The sequence below is a fragment of the Orycteropus afer genome, unplaced genomic scaffold (assembly GCF_000298275.1).
Source record: "Orycteropus afer afer isolate SDZICR_OR568_19922 unplaced genomic scaffold, OryAfe1.0 scaffold00114, whole genome shotgun sequence".
Classification (NCBI taxonomy): Eukaryota; Metazoa; Chordata; class Mammalia; order Tubulidentata; family Orycteropodidae; genus Orycteropus; species Orycteropus afer.
In genome coordinates, this window is record NW_006921701.1 from 6,260,223 (window position 1) to 6,278,774 (window position 18,552).

The 18,552-nt window shown below is 40.9% G+C and overlaps 1 protein-coding gene across 1 annotated transcript in view; it reads right to left on the reverse strand.

Annotated features, from left to right (window-relative positions):
- Nucleotides 1-3,484: 3,484 nt before the first annotated feature.
- Nucleotides 3,485-18,552, reverse strand: part of GOLGB1 (golgin B1) — a 125,076-nt gene continuing 110,008 nt past the window's right edge. Inside the window, exons 17-21 of the mRNA XM_007943892.1 lie at nt 10,580-10,723; nt 9,574-9,671; nt 7,735-7,869; nt 3,929-4,034; nt 3,485-3,619 (exon numbers count right to left, since the gene is read on the reverse strand). Of these exons, the coding sequence (XP_007942083.1) occupies nt 3,485-3,619; nt 3,929-4,034; nt 7,735-7,869; nt 9,574-9,671; nt 10,580-10,723 (618 nt within the window). The remainder of the gene's footprint in view (nt 3,620-3,928; nt 4,035-7,734; nt 7,870-9,573; nt 9,672-10,579; nt 10,724-18,552) is intronic.

Sequence of the window (18,552 nt, forward strand, 5' to 3'; positions counted from 1 at the left end):
ACATAGACCCAGTTCAATTCAGCCACTCAACTGTACCTTGAAAAAGTGTGTTATCTTTTCTCAAGCAGCAACTTAATATAAAATCATAATATCCAGTGTCAGATTACCCAGTAAGCGTAATTATGGCCTTACTTGTGCTTACTTACTAATCTGTAGTGAACAATTTCACATTTTTTCACCACATCAAAAATTTGGCTTCTGCGTGTGGCTGGCATCTTCTCTCCCCCAAGCCCACAGCACCTTCCTACAGAATCAAAGCCTCTTCACATTTACAATCCCTCACAGGGACAGTTGTTGTTGCTGTTGTTGTTATTTGCCATCGAGTCGGCCCCGACTCACAGTGACCCCTCCTTGGGTTTCCGAGGCAGTATCACTACGGAAGTAGGAATGCCCAACCTTCCTTCTGAGGAGTGGCTGGTGGGTTTGAACCGCCAGCCTTCTGGTTAGCAGTCAAATGCCTTAGGTACTACCCTACCAGAGGTCCTCACAGGGACAGAGCAACCAGTAAACAAGGTCAGCAGGGCTTCCTTGTCCTTATTTACTAATCTGTAGGGAACAATTTCTCGTGACTTTGAAATTATTCACTACAGATTAGTAAGCAAGCAAAAGTAAGCCTGTGTTTACCTTGCTCTTGGGTAATCCACCTCTGGCAACACACCAAAACCAAACCTGACCCCGAAGACTATCATCCTAAAATGTCCTTTTACTTTGGAACTGAAGCCGCTCCTGGAGGCACTTTTCAGCCAAATAATAGATTGGTCTAAGGCATTTGACTGCTAACCGAAGGCTGGCGGTTCAAACCCACCAGCCACTCCTCGGAAGGAAGGTTGGGCAGTCTACTTCTGTAGTAATACCGCCTCGGAAATCCAAGGAGGGGTCGCTATGAGTCGGATCTGACTCAACGGCAGTAGGGAGTGAGTTTATAAAATAAACAATAACACCCCTGAGTAATGCTCCTTTAAACAATCAACAATAGGAGACCAGATGATAATTTATACAAAACAAAAATGAGAAGGCAAGGAGGGGCAGGGAAACTGGAGAGATAGAAACAGGGCAGGTAGGTGGAAAGGAGAGTGTTGACACATTGCAGGGATGGCAACCAGCGTCAAAGAACACTGTGCATTAATTTTTGAATGGGCATCTAATTTGTTGTGCAAACTTTCACCTAAAACACAGTATTAAAAAAAAAAAAAAGTCAACTGTTGCATTGATTTTGACTCATTGTTCCTCCATGTATGTCAAAGTAGACATGACCTCCATAGGGTTTTCAGTGGCTGTAATTCTTTCTGTGGAGGGTATCATGCTTGGTAGAGGGTCAGCCAAAAAGGGGAAGACCCTCAACAAGATGGATTGACACAGTGGCTGCAATAATGGGCTCAAGTATAGTAAGGATTGTGAAGATGGCGCATGACCGGGCACTGTTTTGTTTTGTTGTACATAGCATTGCTGAGTCAGAGCTTGATGATACCTAACAACAATTTTACAGGTGGTCTCTAGATGGTGCAAATGATTTGCTCTTGACTACTAACCTAAAGATTTGTGGTTCAAACCTACCCAGTGGCGCCATGGAAGAATGGCCTGGCTTGCACTTTGTATAAATGACAGCCAAGAAAACCCTAAGGAGCAGTTCTACTCTGTAACATATGACGTCACCATGAGATGGAACTGACTCAATGGTGAGTTTTGTTTTGGTTTTAAATTTTACTTAAGTAGATTGCCAGGCCTTTCATCTGAGGCACTACTGGGTGGATTTAAGTCACTAATCTTTTTGGTCAGTAGCCAAGCACAAGCCATGCGCATCACCCTGGGACCTTAAAACACAATGCCTATTTAATCGGCTATATGCTATTAAAGCTCCCTTCCTCCACTCCACCAACCCAGAGAGATCCATATAGGCCTAATGTATGTATCAGTGAGTTCTTCCAAGACTATACCCTGCATATTCTCTTCTCAAATGCTTTATGAACCTCATGCCCTAAGGGCCCCTGGCTGGTTCAGTGGCAGGACGGGATTTCCTCACTTCACCTCATCACTCCAAGCTCTAGTGGCTGAGGCTGGAGGAACGACATGCAGCTACCCCTGATGTTGGCCAGTGAGGTGGCCTGAGCATGTCAAGCTTTCTACCCCTGGATCTGTCCCCAACTGCCCACCCCCACCTACTTCCCCAAAGTACATTTCTCCCCCAGCTTGAGAACACACATACACAAGTACCCATGTATACATCCTACATTCACATACATGCACACACCACCACAATGCTTCATTCTGAAAATAATTTTATTATTTTACAGTTGTTCAGGAGTGTTCTAGGGATGCTGTGACCAAGACTTTGTCACCAGAGAACAAAGAGTTAGAGCAGAACAGTCAGTCCATCAGTCTTCTCTCTTCTTTGGGTGGAAATGCATCATGTGCATAAACAGGAAAAATAACTAGTGGGTGAGTGGTGGGGGACAAGAAATAGGCACAAATGGAGTTCAGTCCTGGCTGTCATTCTCAGGCCTACATTCAAATAGCTCATCTTCCCTGTATTCTCCTTCCATTTGTCTCAGAACTCTGTTACCACAGAAGGCAGATGAGTATGGGGCTGAGAAACTGGAATAACCATCACCACAGCAAACCAGTAGCTTAACACGTCAAGAATCCAAGAGCTGCAGAGTTATCTCTGGTCAGACACCCCCTGGCTGGGAATTAATGCCTCATCTATGCTGGCTCCTGCTGGACCCCAGGTACCATCTCAGAATACACATTAAAGGCATATCCAGATAACACAGGAATGACAAGAATCTGAGCTTCACTGTCCATAGCCAGTTCTTCCAGACTTTCAGTAAAAGGCACAGGCCACTTAACTCCTTAGTACACATGAGGTCAGGGGCTGAGGCCATGGAATCCTATTGTTATAGCCCAGAACCACAAATTCTCCTTCCAAATATGTCTAAACAGCCAGGGAAGGAGATGCTGTCCTCTTCTGGGACCCAACAGCTAAACGCCAGGCCCTGGGGAGTTCTTCAGCTCCCACCCTATTCTGCAAGAGACCTAATCATATGTCCTGTAAGGTCATGTGTTCAATCCTGAGAACTTGGCAGTGCCATCTTCCCCTTTAAGTAGAAGGAAATATAGTCAGATGAGGCAAAGAAAGTATCAATCAAAATGATACCGGATTTCAGTATCTAATAATAGGTTTATTAGAACTAATAATCTGAATCCTCCTAAAATCTGAACAAATATCAGGCTCAACAAACCAACTGTGGGGCTTCCTCAGGTTATGCAGATTTGTTCAGGCCGTGGGCAGCAGAAGAAAACAGACTTGTTTGCTGGTCCCTGCAGTTCCACCCTATGTACATATTCTTCACTGTTTTTGCAGGCACTTTCCATGGAGAGTTGAGAGATGACCTGTAAGTGTAAAGACTGTTCCATTGGTTCTGATGTTAGGGGGTAGAAGAATTCCAAGTTCTGAGGAGAGGGGTCCAAAAGGTGACAACTAAGTTTATAGATGGCCTGTGAAGCACAGAATGAGTAGGACATGAATCATCAGGAAGTAGATGGCTGCTAGCAGTGGCACCCGGGTCCGGGAATAACAGAGCGACCGCAGGACCCGCTTCCATCCAGCACCACTCCGGGTCTGAAAGACAAATCTGTACATCAGAGTTTCCTTCTATTGATCGGGCCCCCTTCCCTTTCCCCAGCAGTCTTGCATTTAAGCAACACTGATCCAATCAGTACAGAAAAGAGGTATCCTGGGAGAAAGGTCTCTCGGGGCTGATTGGCAAATTCTACCAGGTTCCCCCCAACCTTCCACTCTTTCAGTCTTAGTCCCATCAGCTATTCACCAGCTAGACTTCCACATATTCCCTCTCTGCCTCCTGCCTTCAACACAGCCAGCCCTGTCTGATAGATAGAGCCCCTCTTTTTATGCTTCTTCTCTTCTTACCCTTCGACAACTGCTGCTTGTAAGATCTATTAGCATGGCCTGCTCCTGGGTGCCACAGGAGCCAATGATAGGAGTCCGGACAGAGTCCCATTCGCTGTGCTCCAACCTACGTTGAGAAAAAAGACACTGGCATTGGTTCATAAGTATGAGAGACAAATCAGGTGAAGTCTTCCCAGCCATCTTGCCAGGTGATGCAGCACAGTGGACTCCCAGTTAAGGCTGCTACCACAATACCTGTCCTCATGCAATGAGTCTAAAGGAAGACAGGTGTTGTTCAGCAACAGTAAAAGGTGGTAATAACGACTATGAACTGACTGGCTACTACCTATCAGGTGCCAGACTGGGTGTTTTATATATATTTAGTCCTCATGCTTTGAGGTCAGTGTTATAATCTTCAAAGTAAGGCATAAAAAATTAAATGACTTTTCATGCAGGCACAGTTAGTAAGAGGTAGGTCCAGAATTCAAAACAGTTTTGTCTCTAAGCCTCATGCTCTTTTTCTCCCATTAGATCACATCTCAGAGAAATGTATGTATATATTTATTTATATATTTAAATGTATTAAAAACTAATAGGTAAAAGCATCCAAGAAAGATTTTTGTGGGGTTCTTAGAATTAAACTGAACTGTCAGCAGCCTTTATTGCTTTCTGATCTATTTTTTTTTTTTAACCAATTTGTCCATTTATTTAGTACTAGAACTTCTCCATTTAATGAACTTTTCCTTTCAACTAGCTGTCTTTATCCTCTCAATGGTTTCTCACAAAAATACTAACTGTATCAAAGGAGATGCAGGTAACATAGCACATCTGACCTAGCCTTTGCCTGCATGGACACCCTTTTAAACGGAGGTGGGGAGACAGAAGCTCTACCGAGGTTTCCTTCCATGTGAAGGCATACCTATTAGTCTAATACTTCTGGTCTCTCTTTGCAGGTCATGTACTTTTCTCCAGAAGAAAAGGAATGGCTTAATCTGATTTGTACATTTAGAAAGAGAAACTCAGTATACATAGCCTAGCTCCTTCCTCCCGCTTTTCCTTTTTATTTTTTTGTGTTTGTTGTTGTTGAAAATACACACAACAAAACATATACCAATTCAACAGTTTCTCCATGTACAATTTAGTGACAGATTACATTCCTCAAGTTGTGCAACTGTTCTCACCCTCCTTTTCTGAGTTATTATTCCCTCAATATATGACATACACTCACTGCCCCTGAAGGTTCCTGTCTAATCTTTCAAGTTTCTGTTGTCAATTTGATCCCATATAGATAGCTCCTAAAAGAGCATACTGCTCAAGGAAAACATTTTTCACTAGTGAAGCTAAACTACTATTCCATTTTAAGAACACTTCAGGGGATATTTTTGGTGTAAGGTTTAGAGATTACCTCAGGGCAATAGTTTCAGGGGTTCATCTACTTTCCATGGCTCCAGAAAGTTTAGAGTCCATGACAATTTGAAATTCTGTGCTACATTTTCCCCCTTTTGATTAGGATCCCTCTATGGAACCTCTGATCAAAAAGTTCAGTAATGGTAGCCAGGCATCATCGAGTTCTTCTGGTCTCATGGCAAAGGAGGCAGTTGTTCATGGAGGCGATTAGCCACAAGTTCCATTTCCCCCTCCAATTCCTAATTCTCTTTCTTCTGTTGCTCCAGGTGAATAGAGACCAATTGTTATGCTATGGACATCTTTTCCTCTTGAGAGCTGGGCTGACTGCAGAGTATACTTTCTGTCTCTGCCTTCACGTGATAAGCTTCTCCGGGGAAGCCTTGATCTGGTCCAGCATGGTCCCTTACTACAAAACCTGCAAAAGCTGAAAACTGTAAGGTGGAAATCTGCCAGAGAAGGAAACTCAAATATTTTCCAACAGACAGCGATAGAAAAGTGATAAGACTGCACTCTGTCAAAAGCAGAAATTTTGTGACATTTGTAAAAACAAGGCAGTCCTGTCATGTTCTGGCTCTCACAGGTTTCATCATAAATGAGTAAGTCTGTCAACTTCCGTAGGTTAGCCTGAAAATGAGATGGTAGTAGGGAGCTCTGGTGGTGTAGTGCCTAAGGCATTTTACTGCTAACCAGAAGGCTGGCAGTTCAAACCCACCAGCCACTCCTTGGAAGGAAGACTGGGCAATCTATTTCCAGAGAGATACCACCTCGGAAACCTAAGGAGGGGTAACCATGAGTAGAATCGACTCAACAGCAGTGAGTTTGGGTTTTTCAGTTTAGTAGGTGTTGGTGTAACAAACAGTATTGGCTGCTTTTAAATGCTAGGCTACTGAGTTCTGCATATGCTATAAAGTGTATGTGAGGTTCTAACATTAAAATGTCAGTACCAGGCCTAGGTAGGCAGCGCTGGATTAGCTTTCCCAGTGCCCCATTCTGCATCGGGCCGAAAGTATTAATGTGGATTAGTGTGGCTTGTCCACAGGCTCGAGAGTCATGCAGTCTCAAGTTGGCTTGGGACAGATAATTACATATGAGGGAGATACCTTCCCCAAGGGTCAAGTTTCATGGGACTAAACAATTCCATAGCAAGTGGCAGCAGAAACAGTCCAGGAGTACACAGGCCTGAAAATGCTCAGCAAAGACTGAAGACTGTGCTGTGTCTCTATAGAGTTCACCTTCAAAGTGCACAGCAAGGCCCAAAAGGGCATGAAAATTTAGAAGTTGTGAAAACGCCGCATGGAGAAGCAATGCACCCCAAAGAAGACATATATCTGAGATGACTGAGGCTGCCACCTCTGCAAATTCCTAAACTCTGTAAGAAGGCATTAATATCATAAGTGCCACTCTGAGGGAAGAGCCAATGTTACACAGGTGGCTTTTCTCCCTGGATATGGTAAAAGTTAATGCCTGTTGTTAATGTTGTTGTTTTTTTTTTTCTTCCATATAAAGGGACATCCAAGAGCAAAACACAGCCATTCTCTACCTCCTCACCCATAGTGAGTCCACTGACTGGTGAGTTTGGGCTACAGAGCTGGGATGTGGTGAAGTGCTGCTCTTCCATAATCACTCTTGGAGCAAACTGCTCTTGAACAATGCAATTTGCCCTGTTACTCCAATGCTCTAGCGTTTACAAGGGCAGATCTTTTCCTGGGAGGGAAGCCTATTCTAGAGCAACACTGCCTGGGACCAGAAAGGGGAGTTCAGGGTTAGGAAGCACATTTGCCAGCAAATCAAAAGTTATGTTCTTTCCATATAAGCATTCCAAAGTAATCTTTCCATCTCCCATGTTTTAATCTTGTTTAAAAAATTTTTCAATTGATTCAGATTTCAGACAGAGAATAGGGTACTATTTATTTGGCCTTCTAGAGAATCTGACAACTACCTCATATGGTTATGAGTATGAAATGAGCTAAGAAGATATTTTATCCCAAGTGGATAAGGTACTTGACAGCTGCTAACCAGAAGGTTGGCAGTTCAAACCCACCAGCTGCTCCACAGAATGAAGATGGGGCAATCTACTTCCATAAAGACTTACAGCCTTGGAAACCCAATGGGAGTCACCATGAGTCAGAAACAACTCGATAGCAGTGAGGTTTTTTTTTTTGCTATAAGATGTATAATGAGTTATTAATGAATAGCAGCTATTATTACCCTCTAAGAATGACTGCTTGGAAAGTAAGGGCCTCCTAGACCCAGTGCTCTCTTGGGTGACCATAATGACCCTAAAACTCACTACAGCACCCCTCATTTCAAGAAAAAAATAAGGTCTGAAGTCTGGCTGCTGAAATGTACGTGAATACATACTTGTCCTGTATGAGCAGAAACCATCAGAAGTGAGGAGAGGCTCTCCCTCAGCCTTTTACCTCCTGATCTGCTCCTCAGCCACGGAGAGTGCAGTCTCAGCAGCCAGCCTTTGGTCTCGCTCTTCTTCCAGCAGCTTCCTTAACTCATTCACCTCCTGCTTAGTGGTGCACAGTTGCTGCTGGGCTTCAGAAAAGCTTCAGATAAAAGAAAACAAACAGCATCCACTAAATGCAAAACACAGTTGCTAATAAATGTTATTTGAAGTCTTCGTGAGGTCTTCAGAAGGTTCTAAAGCAGGAAAACTTATAGATGCTTGTATGAACATAAAGAATCTTCAGGAAATCACCTCATAACATGGATGAACTTGGAGGACATTATGCTGTGTGAAATAAGTCAATCACAGAAGGACAAATACTGCATGAGTCTGTTATTATAAAAAGTCAAGGAAAGGTTTACACAGGGAAGGAAATTTTCTTTATTGGTTACCAGGGATGGGAGGGGATAGAGAGGGAGAGAAAACAGGTGGATAGTTAAGAGATAGGTGTTGATATGGGTGAAGAAAAAAGAAATATAACAAGTATGTGTTACCAATGCCAACCATTCAGAAAGGGATCAAAATTGAAGATCCTAGATAGAGAGGGAGAAAAAAGGTGGAACAAAATTGAAAATCATAAAAAGGACCAGACTTACTGGTCTGACAGAGACTGGGGAAATCCCCAGGATTACTGCCCCAAGTCACCCTTTGGGTGTGGAACTGAACTCACTCCTGTGGCTTAACTCTCAGCTAAATAACAGACAGGCCTACAAACCAAACAACTACACCAGGGAGATGTACTCCTTTACAATCAACCATGGGAGCTCAGAAGGGCAGCATTTGCACAGGGAGAAAGGTAGGGCGGCAGGAATGCAAGGCAAGAAGGACACAGGGAAAGGGTAACTAAAGGGAGGAAGTAGGAGGACAGCTGCTACATTGCAGGGATTGTAATCAGTGTCACAAAACAAAATGTGCATGAACTATAGAATGTAAAATCTGCTTTGTAAAATTTCACACAAATCACAATAAAAAGTTTTAAAACAAAAAAAGGGCTATGATCAAAAAAATAAATTAAAGCATAGCTGTACAGAGATTAAATAAAGCTGCAGAGAATGCCTTGAGAGAATTTGGGGATTGAATGAATACCCTTTATTTTAATATCATAGTGTTTGTTAATGTTTAATGTTCTCTTTCTCTCTCTGTGAGTGTGTTGGTGTTGGAATTTTTGCTTTCCAAACTTTTCATACACAATTATTTGTTAGTCACTAATACATTATTAAAGGCACTCTCGTGGTGTAGTAAGGTGCTCCAGTGGCTCAGTGGTAAAGGCATTTGGCTGCTAACCAAAAGGCTGGACGTTTGAACCCACGAGCCACTCTGCAGGTGAAAGATGAGGCAATCGGCTTCTATAAAGATTTACAGCCTTGGAAATCCTATGGGGGCAGTTCTATATTGCCCTATCGTGTTACTATGAGTCAGAATTGACTCAATGGCAGTGGGTTTATTTTGGTTTTTTGGTGGTACAGTGGTTAAAGCATTCAGCTGCTAACCAAAAGGTAGGCAGTTCAAACCCACTAGCCACTTCACAGGAGACAGATGAGGCTGTATGCTGTAAATGCCTTGGAAACCCAACGGGGCAGTTCTACTCCTTCCTATAGGGTCACTATGAGTTGGAACCTACTCAATGGCAGTGTTTGGTTTTGAAGTTTGGAATGTACTTATTACTCCTCACATCCATTCTGTGAGGCCAAGAAGACAATACAACAGATTAAATCCATATTGTAGACTCCATTCAATCTAGATTACCACCCAAATATCTGTATACGTAGTGTATGCCCCAGGGTTGAGGGTCCTACTCCCTTACCTTAGCTGTGGCTCCCTCAGTTCCTCAGAAGCACTCTTTCTGTGACCTCCATTCTTTTCCTGGGGAGCTCCTGGAGCAACATCTATATTCAGAGGCCCCTAAAAAAATAAGCTTAGTGAATCAATGATGAATGCTTATATGGAACTCACATGGGCAAAATGAGAACTCACTTAACATTGAGAGAATGAAAAATCTTGGGGAAGAATAGTCCCATTATAATTTTCTTCAAGGTAGATTAATTCTCTACATAAAAGTAGAGTAGGTATGTTGCCTTGATTAGATTTTCTTCCAGATTCTCATTTTTGAATCTCTCCTCTTAGGTGCTTAAAGGCTTACTATCAAAGTTTGCTGCCCTCTAATGGACACTTACGGTTTTACAGGCACTTCTTTGAGCCCTTCCCCTCCTCTTCCTTAAAAACCAAACCAAACCCACTGCCATGGAGTTGATTCTGACTCATAGACACCCCCATTGGGTTTCCGAGGCAGTAAATCTTTATGGAAGTAGATTGCCCAACCTTGCTTCCATGGAGTGGTTGGTGGGTTTGAACCACCAACCTTCTGGTTAGCAGTTAGATGCTTTAAGCACTGTGCTGCCAGAGTGCCTTTCCTCTTCTTTAGGTGTCCAATTTATCTCCATACTAATTCTCTGTCTCCTCCAACTGCAACAGTGCACTGCCATTCACTACGGAGTAGCTCTGCCTTATTTGACTTCTTTGGTCCACATCTTCCTAAAGAGTTATTTCTTGAAGCAAAATCTAACACTGCCTCATTCATCGGTTTCCCATTCACTGCTTAATTTCTCTCCTACCACCTCACTGACCTTTTTCTCCTAATCTATTAACGCTACCATTTTTGATTCCCACCTCAATTACTGTTCGCATCTCTTTCACTTTCTTCTCTCCCATCTAATTAATCTTCAGCCTGACCCCTCTTCAGTGCTGCTCTTTATGCTTTATCACTTGCACACAACGTCATAACCACTTTTCCCAGCCTCTCATCTTCTTACCGCCTGCAGCTCTTGAACTTGCTTCTCCAAAACTGCACAGTGATTAAAAAGGTCACTGTAGTGCTGCTGGTTCTCACGAAGACTCTGACTGGTATCACTGAGCTGAATCGAAAGGGTATTTTTCTCTTCCAGTAGCTGAGAGAACTGAAACAGAGAGGAGAGAAGATAAGCACCATCCTACAGAACTGTTTTACAGTAAGCACTGCTTAAGTCTTGGAGTTTTAAGGATCTAATATATATATATATATCCCTTATTTCAACACTAGCACTATGTGTTCCTTAAAAATAAGGAAACTCAGCATTTTTTTCAGCTGAGAAAGGAAAATAATTCTAGAGGAGTAGCAGGAAACTTTTTATATGGTGCCCAGTATATTAACTGAAAAACCAGGAAGCAAGTAATCTGATAGCCTATGCCTATATATATGTATATATATACACATACATACATACATATATATATGTATGTGTGTGTATGTGTGTATATGTGTGTGTGTGTGTGTGTGTTACTAGCAAATGACCATCATCATCAGAGCTCTGTATGGCTAAAAATTCATACAATAACAACCGGTCAGACTCCTCAATGCCATAGTTACTTAAAAGCTACGAAGAGAGTAGAATAAACTGAAATTTGAATACATAGTAGGAGAGAAACAGAATAAATCCTACCAGGCCTATGTACATGTAAGAAACTATACTGAAAGTTTAGACTCGCAGGTAGAAAACATTTACAGTTACTCAAAGCAGGAATCTCCTCTTCTGCATGAATGACATGCAGTTATTAGGTATTTCCTTGAATATGATCACTGTCAGGGAGCTTACTACCTGAAAAAGCAGCCCAAGCCATTTTTCCCATGTAAAAACTAGAATATCATTATTGTTGTTATTATTTTTACTTTTACTGTGGTGAAAACATATACAAGACATTCACCAACATAACAATTTCCACATTTACAGCTCAGGGACATTGATGACATTTTTCATCTTGTGCCACCATTACAGCTACAACGTTATTTTTTATATTGAATAAAAATTGATCCATCATAGTTTCTATTCATTGATTTGAATTCAGTCTTCTGGAACTATAATTATATTCCACTCTTAAAGGCTGTCAAAGTTCTAAATTAGTCAGGATTGTCACAGATGCATTAATAACGAGAGAGATCTCTCCAAAGACTACATACATTGTATGAGAAAAAACCATTGTACCTGGCTGCTTGATCAGTCTTTCCTTGAATATTCTTTCTTATGAGTTTTCTGGGGTGAACATTTGTATACAAAAACTGAGTCAAACAATGTTTTAGAGAAGAGAAATAATTTTCTAGAGACACTCTGGGGAAGGACATTTGATGCACAGAAAATCAGAACAAGAGAACCTACTTAGTATTATAAAAATATTTGTACAAGTAGAATGAAAAACACAAAAATAACCTTACATCTGAAGAGCATTTTTTAGTTTACAAAGCACTTTCACAAATATTGCCTTGTTTGAGAAGTAGAAAAAGGATTTTCTCTGTTTACAAATGAAAACAAACAAACAAACAAACAAAGTATATGCCTTGCCTGACATCATGTGCATAACAGATGCAGGGCTTGAGCACACTGTGTTTTTCCCTCTTACCTAGCTAGCAATTTTCCCTCTCCCGTCCCTTCCCCCAGTAACCAACAAAGAAAGCTTCCTTCCACATGGAAACTTTCTCCAACACATTCTTGATCCCAAGGCTACAGCCCTATCTAACACCTGACAATGTCCTATTCTGAGTCCAACAAGGGAAGTTAAGCAAATTATGGGTTTTTTTGGGGGGTAGGACGTATTTATTAAAGGAAAGGATCTAAACGCTTGAGAAACACTATTAATTTGAAGGCAGAGGTAGTTGGGTACAATGACAACTACTGGGTTCTGAGATAGGGAGTACCATGATTCTCTCCTAACACAAGACGAAGTTAATTTTCCTGGTCACAACAAGCAGCCTAAGCCATAGAAAACCACATCAAATCAAACCAAGCATCTCTCCATGTTAGAAAAAAATCCTAAGTGTTTTCTTAGCATGTCCTACAAGAGAAAGGGCTCACTTGTAAAACTCATTGGAAGCAGAAACACTCTTAACTAGAGAAGTGCAATTGTTTATAAGCCACCTTGTAAAAACCATACCTTTTTTAGTGTTTGCACTATTCTGTCGCATAGACATTAAGTTCCTCTAGCTTAGGGGTTGGCAAACTATGTTAGGGACCTACTGCTTGTTTTGGTAAATAGTCTTTACTGGAATGTAGCCATGCCCACTGATTTATGTATCATCAGACTACTTTTTGTGCTACAATCACAAAGTTGAAGAGTTGAGACAAAGACCTTAAGGCCAATGAGCCAGAAATATTTGCCATCTGAGTCTTTTAAGAAAAAGTCTGCCAACCCTCACTTTACTAAGCTATTTTATTTCATTATATATACACTTGTAAAATTGGAATGGGGCAATGGGGTCCAGTGGGAAAATTCTCACTTTCTGCATAGGAGTCCTGAGTTCAATTCCTGGTCAACACACTTCAAGCGCAACAACCACCCATCTGTCCATGGAGGTCTGTGTGTTGTTATGATGCAGAACTTTCAGACTAAGATAGACTAGAAAGACAGGCCTCCCTACTTCTAAAAATCAGCCAATGAAACCCTATGGATCCAACTCAAAGAATGCCATCAATGTCACTGAGCTGTACTCGTACAAACTGCTGAATTGGTGTGTTTTCTGTGAATAGTCTCAACAAGGACAAAATTAATAAAATAATAATGACCATATGGATCAAAATCTGATCTGCAACCAACCATAGAGATGGCGCAGGACCAGACAGTACTTTGTTCTGCTGTGCAAAGGTCTGCCATTAGTTGGGGAGTCAACTTAAGGGGAGCTAACAACAAAAATGGAATAGAAGGAAACAATCTAGACTACATTATACCTAATAATTACTCAAGTTTTTAAGTCTCTATCACATTTCTGGCATTATATGCAAATATCTAACCATCCTGGTACAAAGTATCTGAGGAAAGAATTAGGATAGTGACTTGGCAAGGAGTCATTTTATGTTGAGAGCCAATCTACTATGATCTCATTCTAGGGGCCAAGAAGCAATTCTCTGAGCTGATATTTAGAGTGAGGGTCTAAGCTTAAAAGAGTGTGAGCTTCATGAGGGCCATGCATATCCTATATGGCGAGGCTCACAAGGGGCAGATACGAGTTATTTGTTCAATGAATGAATTAACGATGCTAGGGATAGAGATACTTTTTTTTTTTTTTTATAATTGTTTCTAAAGGAAAAATCGTCTCACCCAGATGACAATGACCTAAAGCATAAAGCAGTGTTTCTCAAACTTTTATTATGTGATGTGTGAGTTATATCTCAATAAAACTGTCAAAAAACACACAACCCAGAAGCTAGTATATATATATATATAATTGAAAAGTAAGGTTTCTCAAGACAACACATACACCTTATTATACATATCTGATATTTTAAATCTCTTACTGTGTTGTCTATAAAACACTGGTTGGATTCCTTCTACTAGCACCAAACTGGAAAAGCCTAAATGTCCTTCCAAGTAAAATAGAGAAATTACAGTTTATGCCTAAAATCCAATACTATACAGCATGAGAATGGAAAAATTACAATTGTATGCAACATGGATGAAAAACCAAAAACCCACTGCCATCGAGTCAATTCTGACTCCTAGTGACCCCACTGTGTTTCTGAGGCAGTAAATCTTTATGGAAGCAGATTGCCCCATCTTCCTTCCATGGAGTGGCTGGTGGGTTTGAACTGTCAACCTTCTGGTTAACAGTCAAATGCCTTAAGCACTGTACCACCAGAGCTCCTTAAGCAACACGGACGAATCTAAATAAAGCAGCACAAAAGAGAAGATATGGTTCCATTTATATGTGTTTAAAGGAGGTGATAAGACAATGGAAGATGACACAAGGAACTTCAAGGGTCCTGGTAATATCCTGATTCTTGATCTAGTGCCGGTTCACAGGTGTCTTCACTTTGTGAAAACGTATCACATTATCCTATGGTTTCAATACTTCTCATATATATTACTTCAATAAAACATTTACATTAAAATTTATATCACAATTTCATTAATTACTGAATTGCATTTTAAAACACTGTCTTAGAAAGGCAGAAGTCCTGAGTGATTCACAATCTAAAGTTCAGGAGAACAAAGGTAACAGGGCTGCAACGCGATTTATTTTACAGGAAAAAGATGGGTATTCTAAATGGAGTCTCGTCAGTGATCGCCACGCTATTTCCCTCTAGCATCTTAGTGCTTGAAAAACTAGGTACAGCAGTTTGAATTAGGGGTTCTGGTGCTCTGAACAGCTCACTGAGTCAGAGTGCACCCAATTCAGAGGAGTAGAATTAGAAAGGAAAAAGGGATGGGGTGGTGGAAAATAACAAGATCAGAAGATCTATCCTGCGGAGTGCCGACAGGCAGCTGAGAAACTTCCTTGGGAGAGCTCTGACTGGCAGGTGAGAAAGGCCATCCAAAACCTCCCTGGGCTAAGGAAGAAGACACACCACACCAGCATATCTGCAACCACACCAGCATACCAGCAACCACCCCAAGAATCTACTTTCAGCACTTGATTTTATCAGTAACTTGGGTTGGCTAGGTGCAAATGGGCATGACCAGCACTGCTGAAAACCAAGCAGAGTCTGTTGGTGCTGCAGGAGGGCAGGCTCTGGGGAGGTGCCCTGGCAGCAGGTCACTGATCAGGCTTGGGTCAGCTTAGTGGCACTGAGAGCCTGTGCTTGACTTTATCGGTGATATTGGGACCACAGATTACTAGGAGGCACTCTCCTGACTCCAGTGTCACTGAAACCGAGTGGATCTTTGGTGCCGCAGGTAGGCAGACCCATAGAGGAGATTCCGTGATGGATCGCGGTCTAGGCCGGTTGGGTCGGTGCCATGGGCAGGTGGGACCAGAGAGAGGAACCCCTGTGGCAGATTGTGGAGCTGGGTAGTTGTCTTGGGTCAGCTTTTTTGGCGTTGAGGGGCCTCAGGAACAGGCTTTTTGCATGTGTCTGAGCTTGGTGGAAGGTGGCAACCCCCTAACAACTGGAGTCTTTGCTGAAATTGAGCTGTGTGCCTGTGAATAACAGTACAACATCATCATTAGCAGCCCGCTCAAAGCCCTAGAAACCACCCCTACCAACAGGGAACTTCCCTTCTTCTAATTTTCCACTCCCACATTCCTCACCAATAACTTAACTTATTCAACAGAAGAAACCACATTCAGCCACCATAATATCTCCCAGTTTGAACTCTAAACCCTCTTTACAACAAATAGAAACCCATATCCTCATTCCACACAGTGATTCTACCATCACAAAGAAAACTGCAGAGCAACCCAGCATACCTGAATTAATAACTAAAAAATAAAATACACCAGTATCATCTTTTCAAAATAGTAAACCATAAAACCAAGACAAAACAAATCAATACATAACCAACAGTTAAATACAACCTCAAAATGTCTAGGAAACAACAGGTAACCTCATATCAAACAAAAAAATAGGACAAGGCATTAGAAGCAAAACCACAAACAAAGGTCTCATTAAACATGGAGGAAGAGGAGGCAATAGATTTATCTGAGAAGGAATTTAGAAGATATGTTTACAGAGTTTTACAAGAGCCTAAGGAAATCCCAAACAGAAGCAAGGAGAACACAGACAGTTCCTAGAAGAACTCAGGAAAAATCATTCAAGAACAAAGTAACAAGATTAATGCACAATCAGAACTCACACAAAAACAGCAGTTAGAAATCCAAAAGATGAATACCAAAATTTCAGAATTACATAACACAGTAGAAGCACAAAAGAGTATGTTAGAACTGGCTGAAGAATGCATATCTCAACTAGAAGACAAATCCCTGGACACCAGCCTGTATGAAGAAAAATCAGAACAAAGATTTAAGAGAAATGAAGAAAACCTAAGAATTATATGGGATGACATGAGAAGAAACAACATACAACTGATTGGAATTCCAGAACAAGAAGAGGTGATAAAAAAACACTGAGAAAATTGCAGAAGACCTGCTAACAGAAAACTTTCCCCATATCATGAAAGAAGAAAAGATATTTGTCCAAGAAGCTCATAGAACCCCACACAAGATAGATTCCAAGAAAAAAAAACACTGAGGCATATTATAATCAAACTCTCCAAAACCAAAGACAAAGAAAAAATTTTGAGAGCTTCCCAGGACAAAAGAAATATTACTTATAATAATCAAACAGTTAGGCTGAGCTCTGATTACTCAGCAGAAACAAGAAGCAATGGGACAGCATATATAAAACACTGAAGGAAAAGAACTTCCGACCAAGAATCCTATGTTGTTGTTGTTGTTGTTATTTGCTGTCGAGTCGGCCCTGACTCATAGTGACCCCTCCTTGGGTTTCCGAGGCAGTATCACTATGGAAGTAGGATTGCCCAACCTTCCTTTCGAAGAGTGGCTGGTGGGTTTGAACCGCCAGCCTTCTGGTGAGCAGTCAAGTGCCTTAGGCACTATGCTACCAGAGCTCCCCAAGAATCCTATATCCAGCCAAATTATCCATCAAATATGAGGGCAAAATCAAGGCATTCTCAGACAACAGAAATTAAGGGATTTTGTGAAAACCAGACCAACCCTACAAGAAATGCTTAAGGAAGGTCTTCCAATAGAGAAACCACAACAGAGATCAACAAAATCAGGATACGTGGTATCAACACAAACGAAATCAGAACTAGAAACTCAAATTAGACCATAAAACATTGTACACTAAAAAGCAAGGAAGCCAATCAGCACAGGAAAACAGCAACTAACCTATCAGAGGGAATAAAACTTCTAGGTACAAACTTCCAAATGGAGAGGAAAACAGGACAATGTCTTCACAGTATGCACTGTTCTAAAAATGCAGAGACAAGAATATACTCCAAGGTTACCACAGAGAAAATGAACAATCCCCCTAAGCAAATCCAGAAGGAAGGAAAACATGGGTTTAATAAGCACAAACCAACAATAAAGAAGAAAAGGGAGAAAGCAATAGCCAACAAACTGAACTCAGCACAGTAAAGGATATGGACTAAGGAAACACCAACAACACGACAAAAAAAGACAACAGAATGACAGCAATAACTCATACCTATCACTAATTACACTCAATGTGAATGGAATAAATGCACCTATCAAGAGAAAGAGAGTGGCAGACTGGATAAGAAAAGGAGACTCATTGATATGCTGCCTACAAGAGACATACCTTACACACAAAGATAAAAACAAATTAAGAGTTAAGGGATGGAAAAAAATATACCAAGCCAATGAAAACCAAAAAAGAGCAGGAGTGGTAATATTAATTTCTGATAAAATAGACATTAAGGTGAAAAACATCATAAGGGACAAAGTAGGACATTATATGATGCTGAAAAGGTCAAATGACAAAGAAGATGTATATATATTAAATAATAAATATTTATGCACCCAATGAAAGTGCTCCAAAATACATAAAGCAAATACCAACTGAATTAAAAGGGATAATAGACAACTCTACAATAGTAGTAGGAGACTTTAACAACCACTTTCAAAGCGTGACAGGTCAACTAGAAAAAAATTCAACAAAGATACATAAGAGCTCAGCAATACAATCAACCAACTCGACCTCACAGATATATAGAGAGCATTTCAGCCAACAAAAGCACAATTCACATGCTTCTCCAGAGCACATGGATCCTTCTCCAGAATAGAACATATGTTAGGACATAAAACGAGCCTCGATAAATTCAAAAGCACTGAAATACTACAAAGCGTCTTCTTAGACCACAGTGCTATAAAATTAGAAATTAACAATTTAATTAATTTAAAGTAAGTTTAAAGGAAGAGCAAGTAAAAAAAATCAAACATATGGAAGCTGAACAACTCACTGCTCAAAATCTACTGAGTAATAGAACAAATAAAAAC